We start from the raw sequence: 24,087 nt of genomic DNA, 5'->3' as shown, positions 1-24,087 counted from the left end.
TTCTTGTAAGATCACCACCTGATGAAGTATGTCACCACTAAAGCTAGTGTAATTTTTTATACTCTTCATAAATTGTAAAAGAACTAAAAGCACAAGATACACAAAAATTTAACCAACTTACTTGGTCTAGGGAAAAAATGATTAGGTGCTGGTGTGCCATTTAAATGGCTAGTGCGATCATACACACTTCCTGGAACCAATGCCTCTCTGGCATCATAAATTGATGTAGACATGAAGTGAGTTCCAGGGTTTGCTGTATTTACGATCTTCTTTGGTTTTGCAAACTGGATCATTGATTCTTTTAGATTGTTTAGGGGGCCTTCAACTAGAACTTTCTGTTCTTTATAAAAATTCAGCAGGTGGTTCCACAAAGGTTGCTGTAGAATATAAAAAGAAGAAGGTAATTTATATAGCTAAATATAACTTAACAGCTAATCCAAGTGTCGGAAGTCCACAAACTTCCATTACAATTATAATTGTCTCTAAGGTTTTTCCTACACTATTTAAGAATGAAAGCTCAAAAATGTTTAAGAACAAATGGGCTCAAATTAATTAACTAAAAATTGATGTATTTTCTTCTGCTACTCTGTAAATTGTTATACATGAAACTATCCAAGTACTGCAAACATTAAATGTTAATGAGTAAAAGCACCACAACCAATTGAAAATTATAAATATACTGATGTATGACCATTCTTCATTCTATTACAAAATACTGATACCTACAATCTGAATTATATAGTTTAAACTGAACTATCTACATGTGTAACACAAAACAAACAATTGCTGTAAAAAACGCACCAAGCTCCCAATTACAAAGGTGCAAATTATTTGGTTTTTACCAGTGATCTTTGGAAAGTTAGAAAACTGAGCATAAAGTATTCTGTTGTAACTTAATTTCCATTTAAAATACACCATTAGTGTGACTTCTGTTTTACCATCGAAAATGACGTGGGCCCCAATTCCACTGTTTGACATCCTTCAAATATTTACTATTGTTCCCAATTTTATCGTCAGGTAAACGCAGGGACTGGACTATCTTTGAAAGATACATGCCACCAATTTCCTGTCTACACGTTTGCTTAGCCTTTTCCCTAGCACCTACTTACCGTATTTACTCTAATCTAAGCCGCAGTTTTTTTCCGGTTTTTGTAATCCAAAAAACCACCTGCGGCTTACAACCGAGTGCAAAGCAAGCTGAAAAATGTTGGTGAGTGCCGCCACAACTAACTTCTGCCGTCGAATATATGTAGCGCTACACAGGCATGCTTTGTAGGCACAAAGATAAATACTGGCACCAAAACCTCTGGATCAGTAAATAAATTTTTAAAAAAAGGTGGAAGACGAGCTTTTTTCCTCCACCCCGAGTTTCGACCACTGCATTTTGGTACATTATCCAAAGAAATAAATACAAATTCCATATTGTTCATCTTCGAAAGTAGCAGCATTTCAATGTACTATGAAAATCTGACTGGCAAGACTGTTTGGGATGTTTGTCAATATGGCCAACTCTACGTTCTGAATTTTTTCCTACCTGTGAGAAGAGATGGTTGCTAATAGGAACTTTTATGAATTGTGAATCACATGCAGAATTCTCTTCACCATAAGAATAATACGAATATAAAAATTTTGCCATGTATTGTTTCGTGTTTGCTGCTATCTCATTTAAATCCTGTGTGGCTAATAAACTATGAAACTAGAGTGAGACAACAGCAAACGCGGAAGAATATACATATCATGTCATGTTTATATTCGTATTATTCTTATGCTTAATAGTGATACAGTCAGAAATGAAGCACGGCAATTGACTAGATTTTTAAATCTAAGATGACTAATTTCTGTGCAGCATGTAATGAACTAAAGAGGCGCCTGCAAAGATTTTCGAACGGAGAAAAATTAAACTTTCGTTCAGAACATCATCTATCATACGCAGTCTATTATTTGATTCTTGTTGATCATTATCAAAGGAAGCAGTAGTGTAAGTAACAACAAATAGCAGTCTCTTGCCATTGTTTTGCTAATGAGACGATTCCTCTTTTTTTTATTGTAAGCGGCAGTAGCGCGCACGAAAGCAAGCCATGCCGCAAGCGGCGACAGGCCGTAAACACGCACTATCAGAATGCGACAAACAATGCATGACACAGTACAGTAATGCATTTTCAGCTTAGAGCACCTATAACAAAGAAAACTGCGCTTGTCAGACAAAGAAAAATAAGCCATCAATTCAAACCAGACGAAGCACGTGAAAAAGGAAGGGTACCCGTAAAAATACGGAGCGCCTGACGCATAGCAATGGCTACCTGGTAAACCTTAACTGCTAAGCTTACGACTCGAACCAAACTACTATAGCTGTGTCGTCATTCATTCGACCTAAATTGTGTCTCATATTACAATAGACCAACTTTGTTTCGATTTGGAGATGGCCTAAAACTTTTCTCTCTCCTTGAATTTTGAGTCTCAAATTTCAGGTGCGGCTTAGATTAGTAAAATTTTTTTTTTCGTTGATTAAGAGTCTCATTTTTCAGGTGCGACTTAGATTCGAGTAAATACAATAAAGGTTGAAAATTCACAACTTACTTATAGCTGACAATACAAGAAAATTGGATGACTTCCTTCCGAATTATTGTTCTATGTTGATACAAAATAAAAGAAACTCTATTATACATCACCAGGAGAAATGCATCATCATACTTTTCTAGCTGCTCACAGGTCTAAAGAATACCATAGCTTACAATATGAACTATTGGCAGCGAGTGTTAACCTCTATTTGTTGCTGAAGTTACATACCATTTGCATGTGCTAGGAAGACAAGAGAAATGGAAATATGTTATTGTAATGATTGAAACGACTGAAGAAAAACACAGAAAGTTGTTAATTTTTTTAACCACGCTGGCAGGCAATCCAGCCCAGTACGGTGCAAGTGCTTGAAAACTTCCATTTACACAGAGCTACGTGAAGCTCTGCCCTTGTGGTTTCTTTAGGAGTTCCCACTCACATCTGAAATTAATATAGAAAGCAGCAGAGTTTCATAAAACACTGAATGTAGAAGGGAACTTTTAACACTTTACCTGGATGGATGGCTATGGAGTTTGAGACATTGCAACTCAGAGAGAGAAACTTAGTGCTAAAAAGAGACTGATAATGCTTTCTCCGATGAATCCTTCTCAGTTACAGCAAACAAAGATTTTCTCGAGAAACAGAGTTACAACACGGGTGAAACTGGACTGGACTGCAAGGGTGTGCCTACAAATTACAACACACTCAGACGGAAGCACATGTTACCATACAATAGCCTAGAAAGAAAGGCTTAATGTTCTTTGCTGTTCAAATTCAAATGGTGAACACAAACTGAAAATACACTGTCCTGGTAAATCTAAAGAACTGTGTTCGTTCAAATGTATAATGAACTTACCACTTTATTATACCCATCACAAAGGAGCCTTGATAGACAGTACAACTTTAAGAGACTGGTTCTGTTCTATGTTTGTTCCTGCTATGTATACATATTTGGAGGAGACATGTTTATCGGCATATGCTGTTCTTTCATATACAATGCACTTTGTCTGCAGAAGTAGAGCTCATTTCAGATAATGGGATAATTACTGTGAGATACCTCCCTCCTTGTGTTATGGAACTCTTACAGTCAAGGAACTTTGGTGTGATTCATTTCTGGTCGAACCTTACAAAACAGCTTGAGCAAGAAGGTGCAGACGTCCTCAGTTTCTGGAATTACCTGAATGAGTTCAAAGCAGTCAACAGTGTTTTTAAGGCTTGGAGCAACATGGACATATCAACAGCTTGATCATGGGAGAAAATTGCAACTCTCACTGCTGAAAGTGACTTGAAATACACAGCACTGAGGAATACAATACTGTTGCTCCATAAGCCCACTGTCATGAAACAAATCTATGGTTGTGAAGATGATAAAAACTTCCCCGAGTGGTTAAATAGCTATACGAACCAGGATTTGAGCAGGAACAGAAAAAATAAACATATCCCAAAAGTGTACTGAAAACAAGTGATACAAACTACATTGTGTTTTAAGTGTAATTTTTTGAAGTAAGTTGTTAGTTTCTGGCAAGTAATCTGTAAGTAAAGCAGTAAGTTTTCATATGTGACATATCAGATTATCTGTGGTTTCCTGTTTACCTGCGCAGTCTCAAGACTGCATAAACATGGGTAAATGGGCTATGTGTGATCTTCCAAGAACATTATTTGAATTGTACCGAACTTCTCTAGCGTTGAACATACTGTCAGTGATCGGTCTATTCTGGATTAATTCAGACTCACCTTTGATAGCACTTTTGGGTTGCCAACGATTATAATCCCATATTTTGCACGTGTGAGTGCAACATTCAGTCTTCTTGGGTCATTTAAGAATCCAATTCCTTGATGTTCATTAGAACGCACACAGGACATGATGATCAGATCCTTTTCCCTACCCTGGAAAGCATCTACACTAGCAACTTCTATTTCCTGGTAGAGCTTCGCATGCAATGAGCCCTGATACTGCATGTACTGCACCTGAAATACAGGCAACTTTTAAGATATAATGAATAAACCATTTCTTCAGAATCAGCATACTTCTGAAAGTTTACATTCTAGAATCTGCAACAAAAAAATTACGAAAATTTGGGAGTGGGGAGGGAGGTTTCAAACATTTGATGAACATATACATTATAATACATTAAAGTGTAAACTAAATTAACTAATCTCATTCCATTTATAAACTAGAGGTAACAAATAAAAAATTTTACACCACATCTTAAACATTAAATTCTAATCTCTTTTCTTTGAATTTTGAAATGGCTTCTGCTCAAAGGCTTGAGCATAATCCTAGTTCAGCAGCCATATAGGTCAGGTAGGCAACAGCTGACTGCCACAGTAACTCGCATTGCTGCATCCCCTATGACACGGCTTGTCGGCATAATGGCTTTGATAAGTTGTGTATTGCCATTAAATTGTGTTAATGACATAGTATAATCAGTCTCCTCTATGTGAAGCTGGTATGCTGTAGTTCTATGGCGACTATTTTATGAAAAACCAGAACATTTGCGCCTTGCAAGAGCTCACATAAATACACTCCTGGAAATGGAAAAAAGAACACATTGACACCGGTGTGTCAGACCCACCATACCTGCTCCGGACACTGCGAGAGGGCTGTACAAGCAATGATCACACGCACGGCACAGCGGACACACCAGGAACCGCGGTGTTGGCCGTCGAATGGCGCTAGCTGCGCAGCATTTGTGCACCGCCGCCGTCAGTGTCAGCCAGTTTGCCGTGGCATACGGAGCTCCATCGCAGTCTTTAACACTGGTAGCATGCCGCGACAGCGTGGACGTGAACCGTATGTGCAGTTGACGGACTTTGAGCGAGGGCGTATAGTGGGCATGCGGGAGGCCGGGTGGACGTACCGCCGAATTGCTCAACACGTGGGGCATGAGGTCTCCACAGTACATCGATGTTGTCGCCAGTGGTCGGCGGAAGGTGCACGTGCCCGTCGACCTGGGACCGGACCGCAGCGACGCACGGATGCACGCCAAGACCGTAGGATCCTACCCAGTGCCGTAGGGGACCGCAACGCCACTTCCCAGCAAATTAGGGACACTGTTGCTCCTGGGGTATCGGCGAGGACCATTCGCAACCGTCTCCGTGAAGCTGGGCTACGGTCCCGCACACCGTTAGGCCGTCTTCCGCTCACGCCCCAACATCGTGCAGCCCGCCTCCAGTGGTGTCGCGACAGGCGTGAATGGAGGGACGAATGGAGACGTGTCGTCTTCAGCGATGAGAGTCGCTTCTGCCTTGGTGCCAATGATGGTCGTATGCGTGTTTGGCGCCGTGCAGGTGAGCGCCACAATCAGGACTGCATACGACCGAGGCACACAGGGCCAACACCCGGCATCATGGTGTGGGGAGCGATCTCCTACACTGGCCGTACACCACTGGTGATCGTCGAGGGGACACTGAATAGTGCACGGTACATCCAAACCGTCATCGAACCCATCGTTCTACCATTCCTAGACCGGCAAGGGAACTTGCTGTTCCAACAGGACAATGCACGTCCGCATGTATCCCGTGCCACCCAACGTGCTCTAGAAGGCGTAAGTCAACTACCCTGGCCAGCAAGATCTCCGGATCTGTCCCCCATTGAGCATGTTTGGGATTGGATGAAGCGTCGTCTCACGCGGTCTGCACGTCCAGCACGAACGCTGGTCCAACTGAGGCGTCAGGTGGAAATGGCATGTCAAGCCATTCCACAGGACTACATCCAGCATCTCTACGATCGTCTCCATGGGAGAATAGCAGCCTGCATTGCTGCGAAAGGTGGATATACACTGTACTAGTGCCGACATTGTGCATGCTCTGTTGCCTGTGTCTATGTGCCTGTGGTTCTGTCAGTGTGATCATGTGATGTATCTGACCCCAGGAATGTGTCAATAAAGTTTCCCCTTCCTGGGACAATGAATTCACGGTGTTCTTATTTCAATTTCCAGGAGTGTATATGATGTAGAGTACCACATGCACACCTCAGTATTTTGGACTACACATTCTGCTACAGTCCAGGAAATGGATCATGCATGGAGCTACCAAACAGATCTCACTGAATATAATCAAGAACAAAAAGTTATATCTTCAGATCACAAGGAACAAGTGGTGGAAGAGACATGAGAGTTTAACATCCTGTCAACATTGAGGTCATCAGAGATGGAGCCTAAGCTCAGGTTAGGGCAGGAAATTGTCGGTGTCCTTCCATAATCATTACAGAAATCACTGAACAGCTACATCTGGATGCCCAGATGGGGATTGAACAGTCATGCGAATCACAATGAAAGTCGATGTTATACAGTGATATCACAAATCATCCATGTATCTCATTCAATGTGCGAGTTAAAGGATGCTTTGCACTAAACACTGTAAATTAAACATGGTGCATGTCCCACATGCACAACATACCAAACAACATGAAACAAAGACAGCTGGAACTTATGCGTCGTACTACTGTTCTACTCATGCCAAGCAATATTTTTTTCCTATTTTTATTTCAACAGTGTATGAGCTGACATACTATGGCTATACTACATACAACCAAAATTATCAATATCCTATAAACATACAATTCCTCATTAATTTATTATTCAGTTCACAGTATTCTGTCAGCTGATTACAATAATATACTTAAATTTTGGTGTACTAATACTTATGAAGCAGTTAACACTGTTCTTCATTCAACTAAGCCCTTGAAGAACTCGCTAATTTAACAGAATTTCAAATGGGGCAACTTAACTCGTAAATAGGTAGTCCACCAAGTAGGTATTCACTGTGATAATCAAACAGTACTGAGAACTTTTTTAACTTCCCAAATAACTGTATTTTCCTTAAACCAAATTATTACTGGAACCAATAGGTCATCTACATTATTTGAATTTTCACCCTACAGTGTTACGAACTATGATGTAATTTTATGACCACAAAACAGCATTTTGCCATTTTAAAATTGCCATTTTAAAATATGTCTTCCAATTCAAAATTCTTCGGTCCCAGGCAAGCTAATGTATAACTAAAATCTCTGTGATAATCTGCCACCCGCATTCATACGATCAACACTTCTGTAGTAAAATGAAGTTTTCACTCTGCAGCAGAGAGTGCACTTGGATGGAACTTCCTGGCAGATGAAAACTGTGTGTCAGGCTGAGACTCAAATTTGGGACCTTTGGCTTTATCCGGCATGTTTGGAAAGTAGATGATAAGTTACTGGCAGAAGTAAAGCTCTGAGGATGGGTTGAGAGTCAAACTTGGGTAGCTCAGACAAAGACCCTCAGTGCGTCTCTTGCCCTAGCATGTAGTTTAAAGTTGCTGGGAAGTTTCACCTCTGTAGTAACTTGTACTATCTCTTGTAACTTCTTTTAGTCAATCAGTGGATAACACTCATTCCTATCACTTCTTTTTGTCAGCATCATGAATGTCTGTGCATTTGTGTTATATACCAGGAAATCTGGTGTGATAGCTGGCCACGCACACACTAAAACCAATGTTGTGAAACTATTCCATTAGAACTTTATTGTAAAAAAACACTCTAGATGATCTGCCACTGTCATACTTAGAAATAGCTAGCTACATTATGAGCATAATTTGCATCCCATCAAACAGTAGGCTATGACACATGATCCGAAAAAGATCCACGTAATTTTTTGCATGCTTCTTTATTCCTTGTGTTACATCAGCAAGGAATTTACACAGAACAAATACTATGAGAAGTTAGCACAGAAGAAACAGTCAACTGCTGAAATTAATCAGAAGCAACACACTACTTTTGCCTACAAAAATTTTAATTTAATTCTTAATTTCAAAAAAAGCAATTTTAAGCATATTTGCACAGCTTTCTAATACGAATAAGAAATTCACATAAAAGCTACCTAGTAATAAATTCTCTAAGTGATGGAACAATTGGCATTTTAAGTCAGATATTCACATCCCTTCCACCGTGATAACTGCACTTTTCTCAGTACAATATCCCCCCTCCAAAAAAAGAAACCACTGTATTCGATTTGACATTTCAAAGACTCACCAAGTACGCTCGTTGTCCCTCATATGGTGTTATGACACCAATCTGCTCAGGCTTGACTCCACACCTCAAAAATCTAGTTGTAATTTTTTCAACATTTGCTGCTTCTGTGCGATTTAAATATGATGTTCCAGAGCCTGCGATTTCCTCTTGGCCTTGAGTTACATAAAAAAACATTGGCTTGTCTGGCTGTGGCCATGGAAATTCAATTTTTGTCAATTTACGTTCATCTGAAAAATAGTTACATATTTTTAGTATTTTTCTATTAACTGCACTATGGATGCGAATCTTGAGTCTTTAAACGCAAATTACCAATCAGCACTAACATTATTTCTTGAACAGACATTGAATCTCAACCAATCTTTTAACTGTATCCTCACTAAATGGAATACTGGTAAGTATGATATACAAAGCCTTCAACTTTCAGTTATTATTGTTAAACGCTTGTATTTGTAAACGTAATTATAATGAAAATGTTCATTCGTGAAAATTTACTAACCTGCACACACTCCATTCTGTAGTGAGCCTTCATAGAAAAAATTTGAAGGAAATTTGGATAATTCTGGATGCATTCTATACTGCACCTCAAGCCTGAATGGGCGGATCCCCAATACAACCAAACGTTCAAACAATGACTGCGACAATCCGGCACGTGCAGCTTTTTTGCACATAACCACTGGGCCCAACTGGCAGTGATCACCAACAAGAATTAGCTACAAAAGAAACAAATTCACCTATTATCACCCTGACATTCTTAAGTAGCAGTTTCAGTTGTCTGTGTGTCAGTTTTTACTCCTAATATTTTAAACGCAAAAATTCTTAATTCTGTTGTTTCTAACTGAAAAACAGCTACGCTACTGTGAGCAGCAGCTGAAATTACAAACATATGCACTCAGGTATTACCAGGCACAATCTCCTGGAAATTAGTGAAAATGCCCAGAGGAAATGTGACTAAATATGCTTTAATCTCATTTTTGATAGCCATCTGAAGTAAATGGAATTCTGCTGAACATATAGCTCTTGTACTTTTCGAATAATTCAATGGGCAATGTGTTAATTTCCAGAATTCCACAATTTGTAAGGAGTCTGCCAAATATCAAATGGCTAAAAATTTTAAAAAAATATCGTATTTAGTAATAGGATTTATTACAGAGCAAACATTTTTGCTAGACGAGAACTTCACATTTGTCATAAATCAAATAAATGAAAATATAGACAAGAATGCTGGCTCAACATATGACATAGCATAATAATCTCTCTCTTGTTGCTACTTTTAACAATATGGATTACTATTGACAATTTTAATAAACTATTTCCAGTACATAAATACAGACAAAGTAACCAATTTCCAGTTATGCCGTATCATGTTTGATGTTTAAATTTATTAAACCTTTGGTACTACAGGTACTACTCTCGCTAATCCAGCCATTCCTGGCACATATGGGTGCCGGATTAGTAGAAGTGCTGGATTATTGGGTGTCTGAAATTTATTTTATTCATTTATTTTGAGAACATAGGGGATATAGTGTACTGTACTTTATTAAAACAAAGGATACATTTTAAAACATAGAGGATATACTTTATAAAATCAAAAATTCATTAATTTTCAAAGAAAACTTATTCCTCAAGTGTATACTGTACATAATTATACAGTCTCATCACTAACTATGAAACATGTCCCTAATTTTTAACTGTCGCAATGATGATACACGGCGGTGGCATGCTTTATCATGCAAGCGCTTTACAAGCATTACATCAGTACTACACATATCTAGTTCTTGCATAATGTACTCCAGGAAGACCTCGGCAGCTTGAGCGCCAGCAGTGTGAGTTATCTTCCTGCTCACTCCTCCTGTGTCCTCTTCATCACTTTCATCATTACTTTCTCGCGCGCTTTTGATTATTTCTCCATCTGTTCAAGTTTGGTCTGTATCACAGTTATCCTCATTCAACCACTTAGTAACATCTTCATCATCAATTTGTTCTCCTCCTGGACGGATGTGAAACATGTCAGTGTACAAAGTAATTGATAATTCTGAATTGAATGGCTCATCGCTGTCACTCACTACTGGGTGTTCAACTTGGCATCAATAGATGGCCACCATTTTCTCCAGTTCTTTATTATGTAGCTCTCTCCACTTTATCCCGTTCTTCGGCTGCATGGGAAACGGTATCACATATATTAATTGCTTTCCAGGTCTTCAGCATAGTCCCAATAGAATCATTTTCACTTCTGTTCAGTAAGGAGACGAGAAGTGAATGTCGATAATGATGTTTAATTGATTCCAAAATTCCTGGTCCAAGGGCTGTATTAGATCTGTCACACTGGGTGGGACAAAGAGTGCTTGTACAAGTGTACCATCGGACTTAGAGAAACGTGTGAAGGATGACAGAGGGCATTGTCAATTATAAGGATAGCTTTCAGTGGAAGCTTTTTCTTCTTTAGCTCTTCTCTCACTCCAGTGGAAACATTTCATGGAAACACAGAGAGAATATTTGTCTGTCCATCCACGCTTTCTTCTGAGCGCAATACTGCACTGGTCGAGTATTTATATCAGTATGTTGAAAACAACGTGGATGTTGTGATTTTCCAACCACCCTAAGCGGTAGTTTATGAATACCATTTGTATTATAACACGCCATTAATGTGAAGCGCTGCTTCTGTTGCTTGTAACCGCGAGCTTCCTTCTCGTTCTTGACAGCTTATGTTTTTGAAGGAAGCATCTTCTAAAAGAGTCCTGTTTCATCAGCATTATACAAGGCATCAGCAGTTAAATCTTCTTCCTCTATTATTTTCCGTATCTTGCTTACAAACTCTTCAGCATTCTTATCGATAGCTGAGCGACTTTCCCCCGTGACTGTCAGTTGCCAAATGCCGTGTTGTTTTTTCCAGTTTGATATCCAACCTTCGCTCACTGCAAACAAGTTACTACCGCCAAGCAGTTTGTTAAAGGCAGCTGCTTTTTCCTTTATAATCGGGCCTCTGACTGGAATTCCTTTACTGTGTTGTTGTATGAACAATCTATAAACAGCTACGCCCAGTTCTCCATTCTCACTCTTTCGCACAACCTTCAGTTTTCCCAACTCACTATCCATTTCCGTTGACTACTGTCAAATATCATCATCTATCTTTTGATGTCATAAATAGTTGCTCGTCCAGCAATGGCTTTCTGCTAAGAACCTCGATTTAACTTAACCAAAATTTCATGTTTCTGCTTGAGGTCTAGCGTAACGCATTTTCTTTTAGAAGACATGATTCCAAACTGTAAAGAAAGCTACAATTTCAAATACAGTATATAAAGCATTTTTGCACACGATAATTCATCGTGTATGTGTTTTTGGATGTGCGCTGGATTACTGAGAGGCCAGACTACTGAGTGCCAGATTAGTGAGCGTCTAGTGTAACTCCATTTGCAACACTTTGCAGACAGTATTCACATACACCGCTTATTATACCTAGACAATTACACCATAGTACGGTCCGCCCCGGTAGCTGAGTGGTCAGTGTGACAGACTGTCAATACTAAGGGCCCGGGTTCGATTCCCGGCTGGGTCGGAAATTTTCTCCGCTCAGGGACTGGGTGTTGTGTTGTCCTAATCATCATCATTTCATCCCCATCGACGCGCAGGTCGCCGAAGTGGCGTCAAATCGAAAGACCTGCACCAGGCGAACGGTCTACCCGACGGGAGGCCCTAGCCACACGACATTTCCATTTATACCATAGTACGACACGCAGTTCAAGAGATATTATGCTAAAACTCACAAATGCATGAAAAATTGCTGCATCATGCATTTAATAAATTTATTCCTTACTACTAAGATATTCTTAAGGTGAGTCAAATTAAGGAAATTCCTGACACCTGGCAGCACTTTTGACAGCTTTCACCTGTGAAGCACAAATCCCTGTAAGCAGATACAGTAACCATCTATAGGTATATGAAGAGGTGTTGCCATAGACACATTTATATCATCATGTTGTAGACACATGAAGCAGCTGCGCCCAGCACACAGAAACTGTCCATGATCTTGTCTCTTAATTTGTATACTATACTTGCATATTTGTACATTATGCATATTTCTTTGTATGACTGTTTCATAATTTCAAAGATGGTTTCAGAAATACACGGAAACGAAATTTTTTGCCTTCACCACAAATACATTTAATTTGTTATTTTCAATTACAATAAAAATTGGCAGAATGAGTACCTGAGTAATGATGGGTTTGCCAGCTCGCGTGTCAACAATAAAGCACCCATATGGGCATGACCAACATTGCTAATCAATGGACCCAAATTATGCACTCTGCCAGGTGGATGGAAGATTTCTGCACAAAGACTCAAAATATGACAATATGAACGACATTCAGCTGTGTTCCTGGCATTTAAAGAAGCAAATATTTTACAAGGAAAGCTAGAATGTTATGCATCACAGGTCTGAATTACTAGTTTCGCCAATATACATCAACCTCATGTAAGAACTATAGTTGACAAATATTTGCCAGGTAGGTACTTTGCATTTGAGACCTGAGGTTAGGTCACATGTTAATGAAGGGTAATATACATCTCAGTTCCAACATTTTTTTCTGCCCGAAAACATATCTAATTTTGTTGCCTATAATTAGCAAACTGAACTGCAAGTTAACTTTTCTTATTTGCTATTGATTACAAGTTGTGCTTTAAAAGAGAATTATATGAACAGCATGTCTTGCACAATAATTGTATGTCCAGAATACATATTTCTGTGCATAGCAAGATTAGCACTGAGAAACTGCCACTTGCTGCAAGTAATTAAAAATAAAAGTTTATTGCATGGTTTAAATTTTCATGCATTTCATAGTGAGGCTATGGTTTTTAATTTCACAGTTTTTAAATTAACTTCGACATAAATCGAAAGTTCAGAAATTGATAACTGACGATTCTGATATGCAAAAATAAAACTTAGTGCTACAGCCAGTATTCTAACCCTAATCTGATACATATTTAAAAGCACATCTCCCACATATAGAATACCTTAAATTATCCTCTCCCCCCTTCCCCCCAAGTCAGATTCTATAGACTGTTCCCTTCTCACTCAGTACTGGCTGTAAACTGGCCTAATTATGGGTGGGTGTAAATGAAATTTCAAAATACAGCACGGGACACAAACATGTGCATAGCGTCATTTAAAAGAGAAAAGCAATTGTTTTACAGGAACACAAGTATATTTTAGAACACTGGACTGTCATTAGTATTCCCTCATAATAACATTTTTCCACATTGTACGTCCATGTTTGGAAGTCCCAGTCCCAATTCCATTAAACGTTCTCCCTCCCTGCTTAGCTCTTTCAAATTTGATGGTATCTGTAGTTTTGTCACTGCAACTTTTGGTGCCAAGAGTTCTGGGAATGGTGGTGGGAGTAGGACATTTGTGTCCGCAGGGTGAGGAAATGTGTACATAGACAGTACAGTTCCGTGCTGGCAACTCTGCACTTCATAAAGATCGTATGCTATGGTGAAAATAATGCACAGAAGCAGTTCGTATCGGCTGGCAGTAGTTGCAACGAGTTCAGACTTCTACTCACAAGTACCAATCAGAGGCAGGGGCAAATCTGTAGCTATCGAACAGTAAACTGAATATTTATTAGCATGGAACTCAAATGCTGGTGTTCTTTGTTCATGTTTTATACTGATACGTCATGGATAAAAAGACAGTCAACAAACAAAGAAAGTGGAACAATATTCCAGAAGTAGACAACACACAATAGTGATGTGATTCATGGTAAAATGATATATTGTCACAAAAGGTGGCACTCATAGCTTCAAATGGTTGGATCAGAAAGCTCAGAACTGGCAAAATTTAGTGTATCAATGTGTTGCAGGTGAGGCTGGAAATGTAAACATTGACGCTGTTCAGTCACAGAAAAACTGATTCCATCTACCATAGAAAGGTACAGTCACAATGACGTTTTTAATGCACATGAAATGGGTTTATTTTTTCACTGTCTGCCAGATGAAACTTGAGTTCAAAGGACAGAAATGAAAAAATTAAGCAGAGGCTACCTGTCTTCTTATGTCGTAATGAAAATTGAACAGAATTTGGTGTCACTAATAATGGGCAAGGAGAAGAGTCCTCATTACTTCCCGAGATGCAAGGTTGGGTGTCAGAAATAGGAAATCATCATGCTTATTGACCTGTGTGCAGTGTATCCCCAAGATGTGTCATGTCCACTTAATATAAATGTAGTGCTTCTTTCCGTCCCCACTGTACAAGTCATCTTCAGACGCTACACTAAGGCATTGTAAAATGCCTGAAACAAAAATACAGAAAGATTCTTGCATAGGAGCAGCTAGTCTGTCTTCAAACAGCAATGAAAAAGATGAAGATCTTTGATGCTACGCATTTTTAACAAGTGCCTGGGGTTCTGTGCAAGAAAGCCCATCTCAAAACTGCTGCAAGAGGACTGGCTTTCACTGGATACTTATAGAAGATAAGTTAGAACATTAAGAAATTGCAGCTGATCAATGGCAGCAAATAATGGCACAGAAAGAGAACAATGAATACCTAAGCTTCGATGTGTATGTTGAGTGTGACGAATGTTTTGCCATCTGTCAGTCAATGACACTTTATGAAGTCCTGCATGAATAGGTGACAGTGAAACAAGAAAAAGTGAAGATGAGGATGAATCGCAACCTTTGCCAGTTGAACTACAATATCAAAAACTACTGACACAATGGATCCAGCTAAGCTCTGTGTATAAACTAACTGCTAATACAATATTAAAATTAAGAAAAAAGAAGCATCAGCTGTTGACATGTTTTTGAAACCTCTGTAAAGACAGGACTATGTACTGTATGTTACTGTATTATAGTGTAGTTTGTCTAAGATGTGTGATATACCGATAGTTTGTTGAAATGGTATGTATTCTAGTGTAGTTTGTCTAAGATGTGTGATATACTGATAGTTTGTTGAAAGGGTACATCCTACTCAATTACCAGAAGTGATCCACGAGGAAGACAATAAATGAATGATACTTCTTCAATAAACATCACATGCCAGGTTTGCATTCTGGGCACTGGAAGTTACTCTCTGATGTCACATGACATTTCCGCATTCTAATTGACTGATGGCAATAGTGTACAGCTAATGTCTCCATTTTTAATGTATTTTTGGTTCTCGTTTCTACAGCATAATTTTGAAAGTATCCAGATATGATATTCCAAATCCATTCTCCGAAACAAGCATTTTGAATTATTACATATTTGAGTTAGCATGGCAGCAAGTGTGGCACTAAGAGATTTCATATTACCTCAAATCCCCCGACATGGTACCCTTAATTCCACTTCTCACCGACAAAAAAAATCATCACAGTAAATTGTGTATTTTTAGGTATTACATTTTCCCGCCCACAATGTTCAAAATCTGCAGTCCTTTCAAAAAACCATGATAATTAGATTCCACTGTATATACTATTCTAATAGGGCAATGTAAGTAACAGAAAATAATCATGACAAAACTAAGTTTCCCACGCTCAAAAGTAAAATAATTATTTTGTCTGCATTCACAAAAACAGCATAGGTACACTTAAAATTAAAAACCTGAAAATAAGAATACTTTCCACCGTTGAAGTATAATCGATTTTTGTGTTGTAATACTATAAACACAAATGGTCATAACAGATAAATTTGCAGTCCTTTCAGTGGTTAGTTGGTAGGTTTAATGACTGAAGAGATGAAACTACGAGGTCATCAGTCCCTCCTACTTGGAACAGGCAAGCCAACAAAACTGAATAACAAAGATGGGCCTAATGCACAAAAGGTCCACTGAAGGTTAAGAAACTGTAGAGAAAGGAACAAAGAAGAAGAAAGGGGGGAAAGTAATAAAGATGGGCAAGGTGTCATATCCAGGGAGCAACAGAGGGCTTCAAAAGCAAAAAGTGCGATGTGAAACATACCTCCCGCCACTTACCAGCGACAGCCCACCAAACAACAACCACGAGACTAGCGATGTGGACTGCGTGAGACAAGCATAGAAAACAAAGGCAGAACAAGGGGGAAGAAGAGCGAAAGAGCAGGTAGGATGAGGGCTTGAGTGGACCAAGAAACCCACAAAGCCATTGCCAGTTCAGAGTAGAAGAGGCAAAAGGGCATCCTGCAACTCCAACTCCTCAATGGGCTGCCATTGATCACACGGGAGGAATTCAGGGCTACAGATGGAATGATCAATAGCTAGCAATGTGCAATGTGCCACACTAAAGTGTGTGGGGGCTCCAGTGTTTAAGAGGCAGAGATCAAGCCCTGCCAGCAGGTCTCCAACAATCCTGCCCCAGTCAGCGGTCTCAGTACCACCCCACAGAGGGTTATGGGCATTAAAATTCCCAAATGGAAGGAAGGGGGGAGGGAGCTGTTTAAGGAGGGTAAGAAGAGCAGGAAGTGTAGGAGGCCAGTCTGGAAGGAGATAAAGATTGCATATCATTACTCCAAAGTCTAAATGGGTCCGAACAGCCACAGCTTCCAGCGCAGCATGACTCACACCAGAGGCACTAGGGAGGGAGTTCTTCCCCAGATGGCTAACACTACAGAAATAGAATTTAGAAAGGGAGGTCCAACCCCTGAAGAAACTGCTCAATTGCAGTGACAGGGTGTATATGTGGACAAGGAAAAAAATTCCCATATTTTTTCACGGTTAAAAATACACTTTTCTGTGTTAAGTGACAAAGTACGTTCTCTCGGAACTGTAAAACTTATCAACCCTTTGAATGGTTAAGGCTTTATACACTGCCGTAGAGCTTCCAGCACTTTAGAAAACTATGAAAACACACACACACACACACACACACACACACACACACACACACACACACACACACACAGAGCATTTTCGAAATATCTTTGATTTGCAGCAAAATATACGCTGCATATTTTCATATTACGAAAATTCTGATATCAGAATTAACCAACCACAGCACGTTAGTTTCCGAAGCACTGAAATCGAAATTGTGATGTGCTTTAGTTAGCCAACCACAGCTGATGTCACATGATCTCACCAGTCGATGATAGCAGATATTCAGAGCATAGAACGTGCGACGTAGTCCACCAACAGAACCAACATCACTGTTCACTGGCACAAACACACAAATCGGAAAAGTTAATGGTTTAAATTAATATACATGTGTGGCTACTAGAAAAGCTAAACGCTCACATATAATACTGGTCTTTCTTGCACGTGTTATACTTGAATATACATCACACAAATGAGCCAGTAAAATTTTAAATAATACATAAACATCTGGGCTCAAAATTCTTCTAAGTTTGTTTCAAAAAAATTGACTGGCTCTGCAGAAAAGATTAATAAAAGCCAAATTTCTTCAGCAAATCGACAATAATAACTTCAGTGTTCTGCAAGGCAATTAATGTTTGAATGGCAAAAAACTGGAAATAAAATAAAACCAGGAAACTAAAACTAATAACGTATTTTAGCCTTTCATAAGTATGTGAATGTATTTTAATTCACTTGCTAGCTCTCAGCCACAGAAATCCATTTTGTTTTCATATGATGTGAGGGTTGTAAACAAAGAAGAAACAGCAAAATTACTAAACCTAAACACGGGTCACGTGGAGACTACCGCCCTCTCCATTGCAACTTAGATGGCTCTGCGCATGTGTGAATCTGGCAGCTTGGGCTCGCCAGAAGAATTTTTCCGGCTAGTGTCTGGCTGCTAGTTGCTACTGCTGACGCAGTTAACAGCCGTACTTCACGTAGCCATAAGTGGGAGCAGGTTCTGCTCGTACACGACTGAACTGCACATGCACACTAGCCCGCTGGCAAATGCTCAAACAAACCTAATGTAAACGATTGTGACGTCACGCTCATGGGAAGCAGTTTGCTGTTATTAAGTATTGCATAGTCTTAGTCCTAAAGCCTCTGACACATTCCGGTGTTGGCAGACGCACGTGTGTGCATTATGTTTTGTTGTTGGAAATTGTGCATTTCCTTTGCAAATTAAATTTATTTTTGTTTTCTTTCCCTCATTTATGTTTTATTGCTGCAGTATTATTCTGCAGTAGCATGCTAAAATAAAATTATTTGTTAGAGTTTCAGTTCTTACCAGTCAAAATCACAAGGACTTAACTGAAAAATACAACAATGAAAAATTCCCAGAATTCTAAAAAATTCCCGGGGGGGAGGGGGGGGGTGGTGGTGCAATGCCAGCATACCTGTGGCAGGACTTCAGTAGCTGGCAGGAGGAGGATATATGGGACATGTCTTGCATATAGGTCTTCCACAGGGCTGTGAGCTACAGGGCAAGAGGTTGGAGCTGCGATGAATACGGGTAGACAAACATACTGTAGGTTAGATGGGTGGAAGGTAGATTGCTGCTGCGGGAGGGATGGGGAGGATAGTGGGGCGGGTACTTTCCATTTCAGTGAATGAAGACAAGTGACTGAAAGCCTGGTGAAGAGTGTGATTCAGCTGCTCCAGACTTGGGAAGTACTGAGTCACGAGCGGGCACTCCAATGTGGCCCATCAGTGGCTACATGAGGGGAGGGACATGAGTGGGGAGACCAAGCACTGGGCATTTCTTCGTAGACAAAGTGTGGACATTAACTTTGGTCTGTGAAGGCACCAGCAAGACAGAGAAGAACCCCATAGACACAATCATAGAGAAGGGAAGAAGGGAAAGAGTTGCTGCCTTTTTGGAGAAACAATTCTAGCATTTGCTGCAGGCGATGAAGCTCCTCAAATGTGAATACAGTAAGATAAACCATCTGTTTCTGAATTAATATTTTCCTTAAACATACATACAACCCAATTTAATCTGAAAAACAACTTCATAAACAATGATAGAGGTGATTAATAATCCACTAATTATCTCTATCAAGATATAAAAGAGCGCACAGTGTCTGGCAATGTGTTTCATCAAACCACCTCCAGACTCCCTCTCTACCATTTCCCTATCTAACAGCAAACACTTAAATATTTCCTGGTGAGCTCCGATTTCTCATTTATTATAATGATCGTTTCTCCCTATAAAGATCTCACTGCAACAAAAAATGCCTTAGTTTTAATGACTGTCTCCCCAACTTGCATATCACATGAACGACACCCCCCCCCTTTTGCAGTCATACAACAAAAGCTACTCTTCTCTGAACTTTTTCCATGTCCTCCATCAATCCTATCCGACATGGATCCCACACTGCACAGCAATACTCCAGAAGAGGACGGATAAGCTTAGTGTAGGCAGTCCTTTTAACAGACCTGTTGCATCTGCTAAGTGTTCTGCCAATAAAACACACTCTTTGTTTTGTTTGTCCACCCTCCCACCCCCCAACAAAATTATCTACGGGGTCAATCCAATTTAAATGATTTGTAATCGTAATCCCTACATATTTAGTTGAATTGACTGCCTTTAGTTTTCTGTAATTTACTTTGTAACTGAAATTTAACTGAATCATTTATTTCTCATGTGGATGACATCACATTTCATTATTCAGAACCAACTACCACTTTTCACACCATACATATATCTTGTCTAAGTCATACTGCAATAGATTCTGATCTTCTGATGACTTTACTAGACAGTAAATAGCAGCGTCTTCTGAAAACCATCTAAGAGGGATGCTCAGACTATCTCATAAATCATTTATGTAGATTAACAATACCAGAGGCCCTGTAATACTTACACCATGTGATCAAATGTATCCAGACATGGCCAAAAAACACATTTTTTTCATATTAGGTGCATTGGGCTGCCACCTACTACCAGGTACTCCGTATCAGCGACCTCTGTAGTCATTAGACATCGTGAGAAAGCAGAATGGGGCACACTGCAGAACTCATGGACTTCAAATGTGGTCAGGTGAGTGGGTGTCACTTGTGTCACACGTCTGTACACTAGACTTCCCCACTCTTAAACATCCCTAGGTCCACTGTTTCTGACATGACAGTGAAGTGGAAATGTGAAGGGACACCAGCACAGAAGCGTACAGGCCAACCTCGGCTGTTGACTGACAAAGACCGGCGACAGCTGAAGAGGGTCATAACGTGTAATATGCAGACGTCTAAACACACCATCACACAGGAATTCCAAACTGCATCAGGATACACTGGACGTACTATGACAGTTAGGCAGGAGGTGAGAAAACTTGAATTTCATGGTCAAGCAGCTGCTCATAAGCCACACACCACGCCGGTAAATGCCAAACGACGCCTCGCTTACTGTAAGGAGGATAAACATTGGATGATTGAACAGTGGGAGAACGTTGTGTGGAGTGACGAATCACGGTACACAACATCGCGATCTAATGGCAGGGTGTAGGTATGGCGAATGCCCACTGAATGTCATCTGCCAGTGAGTGTAGTTCCAACAGTAAAATTCGGAGGCAATGGTGTTATGGTGTGGTTGTGTTTTTCATGGAGGGGGCTTGCACTCCTTGTTGTTTTGTGTGGCACTATCACAGCACAGGCCTACTTCATGTTTTAAGCACCTTCTTGCTTCACACTGTTTAAGAACAATTCGGGGATGGCGATGCATATTTGAACACTGTCAAGCACCTGTTCATAATGCATGGCCTGTGGTGGAGTGGTTATCAGACAATAACATCCCTGTAATGGACTAGCTTTCACAGAGTCCTGACCTGAATCCTATATAACACCTTTGGGATGTTTTTGAATGCCGACTTCATGCCAGGCCTCACTGACTGACATCAATACCTCTCCTCAGTGCAGCACTGAATGAAGAATGGGCCGCCATTCCCCAAGAAACCTTCCAGCACATGAATGAATGTATGCTTGCGAGAGTGGAAGCCGTCGTCAACGCCAAGGGTAGGCCAACACCATATTGAATTACAGTATTACTGATGGAGGGCGCCACGAACTTTTAAGTCATTTTCAACCGGATGTCCGGATACTTTTGATCACACAGTGTACTTGGGGAACACCTGATAGAGCTTCTGTTTTAATCAATGACTCTCCATCAGTTACTACAAACTGTGATCTTTCAGAGAGGAAATAGAGATTACAGTTGCCCAACAAAGACAATACAATTTGATTAGAAGTCATTTGTGAGAAATGGTATCAGAAGCCTTCTGGAAATCTACGAATATGAAATCCAACTGAGATCCCCCGTCGATAGCACTCGTTACTTATGTTTCACAAGAATGGTATTGTCTGAATCTGTGTTGATTATTTGTTAACAGGGCATTTTCTTTGCAGTAACTCATTATGTTCAAGCACAGCATATGTTGGAAAATCCTTCTGAAAATCAGAATCAGTGATATGGGTCTGTAATTCAGTGGATTACTCTTATTTCCTTTCTGGAGTATTCGTTTGACATACACAACTTTCATCTTTGGGTATGGATCTTCTGTCGAGCGAGTGGCTGAATATGAGTGCTAAGTATTTGCAATTGTATAGGCACACACTGTAATAAAACTAACTGGTATACAATCTGGACCAGAGGACTTGCCTATGTCAAGCGATTTAAGCTGCTTTGCTACACCAAGGGTGTCTACTTCTAAGTTACTAATGTTGGCAGTTATCTTCAATTTTAATTCTGGCACATTTACTTCATATTCTTTGATGAAGGAATATCGTAAAATCATGTTTCATAACACTGCTTTAGTGAGACTTGTCTGTAACATTACCACTGCTATTATGCAGTGAAGATATCAATTGTGTGTTGCTGCTTGTGTACTTGTGACACTAATCTCTCTGGATTTTCTGTCAGATTTCGAGACAATTTTGTTGCAGAAACTATTAAACACAAACACACATGCACCATCGACCCCCCCCCCCCCCCCCCCCCACACACACACACACACACACACACACACACAATTTACGATTTACCTGTTTCGCTCCTAGTACAACTGGAACCATGCACTCCGGTTCTGTTGCTTGCATACTTTCATCAATAAGAATTGAATGAAATTTTAAGCGTTGTAAGCGTGGGTCACCTGCACCCACACAGGTACAACAGATAACATCTGCAGCCTCCAAAAGCTCTTTCTCAGCAGCTTTCTTCAGCATGCGGTACCTTTTCTCATCTACAGAGGACAGTTCACCTGTCTCATCTTTCAACTGCTGCAGCTTCTGCAGTTCGGTATTGCTGTAAATAGATGACACACAACTTCGTTACAAATTAAATTGATTTCAGCATTTAACATGAAGAACAAAAATGCATTCTGGTCACAAAGACACAAATAAATATTGGTCACTTGCATACATCAGTATCTCACGAGTATAAGAAATCTGGCACGGTTAGCAGTGACAAATTTCTTCATGAAGTTGCACCTGAAGCAACAAACTAAATAATAAATCGAAAAACAAATATGATGTGACTTACCAAACGAAAGCGCTGGCATGTCGATAGACACACAAACATACACACAAAATTCAAGCTTTCGCAACCAACGGTTGCTTCGTCAGGAAAGAGGGAAGGAGAGGGAAAGACGAAAGGATGTGGGTTTTAAGGGAGAGGGTAAGGAGTCATTCCAATCCCGGGAGCGGAAATACTTACCTTAGGGGGAAAAAAGGACAGGTATTCGCGCACACACAAGCAGACATTTGCAAAAGCAAAGAGTTTGGGCAGAGACATCTCTGCGCGCGAGTGTATACCTGTTCTTTTTCCCCCTAAGGTAAGTACTTCCGCTCCCGGGATTGGAATGACTCCTTACCCTCTCCCTTAAAACCCACATCCTTTCGTCTTCCCCTCTCCTTCCCTCTTTCCTGACGAAGCAACCGTTGGTTGCAAAAGCTTGAATTTTGGTGTATGTTTGTGTGTCTATTGACATGCCAGCGCTTTCGTTTGGTAAGTCACATCATCTTTGTTTTTAGATATATTTTTCCCATGTGGAATGATTCCCTCTGTTATATTCAAACTAAATAATAACTATTATTTGTTTTAAAAAAAGACTAATTTGCATTGCAGGATGGTATTTCATCCAGGTAGCACCAATGCAAAAGTACATCACACAACTGACAGAGCACTGATGCCACAGGTTACAAAGGGCAACTAATTTTGCTGAGATTGGACCACATCAAATCACATAAAATTTTCCCTAACTGCCCCATCGTAACAGCAATGAATCCAAAATAGAAGACGACAAATAAATAATCATGACCTAATAACTGTACTGTGTAAAAATAGAATCAATTTCTGAGTATTAATGGACTAGGACTTTGAGAAATTATTATGATCATCCGAGTCCAAAGCTGAGTAACGAGAAACTGTAACAATTTGACAAGAAATGTGCTATCATAGTACCGTTGTTCGAGTCTGCTAACTGAGTTTATTATTGTTAAATAAGAACGTATGTGTCACTTTTCAAAGTTATCTCTGCCAGCATGCATGGCTGCAACAGCACTCTGTGTACTGAATTTATTAACATCTTTCCTCAAAATTACTGCTTTGAAGTAGTAGTGTTTCTTCCATTTTCCCAATAAAAATAAGGTCTGAAATAGCATGGCACGTGATGTACATTCATTAATGGCACTGTTGTTATATGTATTAGCACACCACCGTGAAGCCCTATCTTTGACC

General features: G+C 39.9%; 1 protein-coding gene across 1 annotated transcript in view; it reads right to left on the bottom strand.

The window, feature by feature from the left end:
• The window catches only part of LOC124621804 (regulator of nonsense transcripts 1), a 112,987-nt gene that overhangs the window by 13,937 nt on the left and 74,963 nt on the right, over nt 1-24,087 (bottom strand). The window contains exons 10-14 of the mRNA XM_047147240.1: nt 22,395-22,653; nt 9,066-9,279; nt 8,570-8,796; nt 4,291-4,524; nt 122-377 (exon numbers count right to left, since the gene is read on the bottom strand). Coding sequence (XP_047003196.1) covers nt 122-377; nt 4,291-4,524; nt 8,570-8,796; nt 9,066-9,279; nt 22,395-22,653 — 1,190 coding nt within the window. The remainder of the gene's footprint in view (nt 1-121; nt 378-4,290; nt 4,525-8,569; nt 8,797-9,065; nt 9,280-22,394; nt 22,654-24,087) is intronic.

This window comes from Schistocerca americana, chromosome 7 (assembly GCF_021461395.2).
Source record: "Schistocerca americana isolate TAMUIC-IGC-003095 chromosome 7, iqSchAmer2.1, whole genome shotgun sequence".
NCBI classification, from domain to species: Eukaryota; Metazoa; Arthropoda; class Insecta; order Orthoptera; family Acrididae; genus Schistocerca; species Schistocerca americana.
The sequence above is the reverse complement of the archived record's forward strand: the minus strand, read 5'-3'. Positions and strand labels throughout refer to the sequence as shown.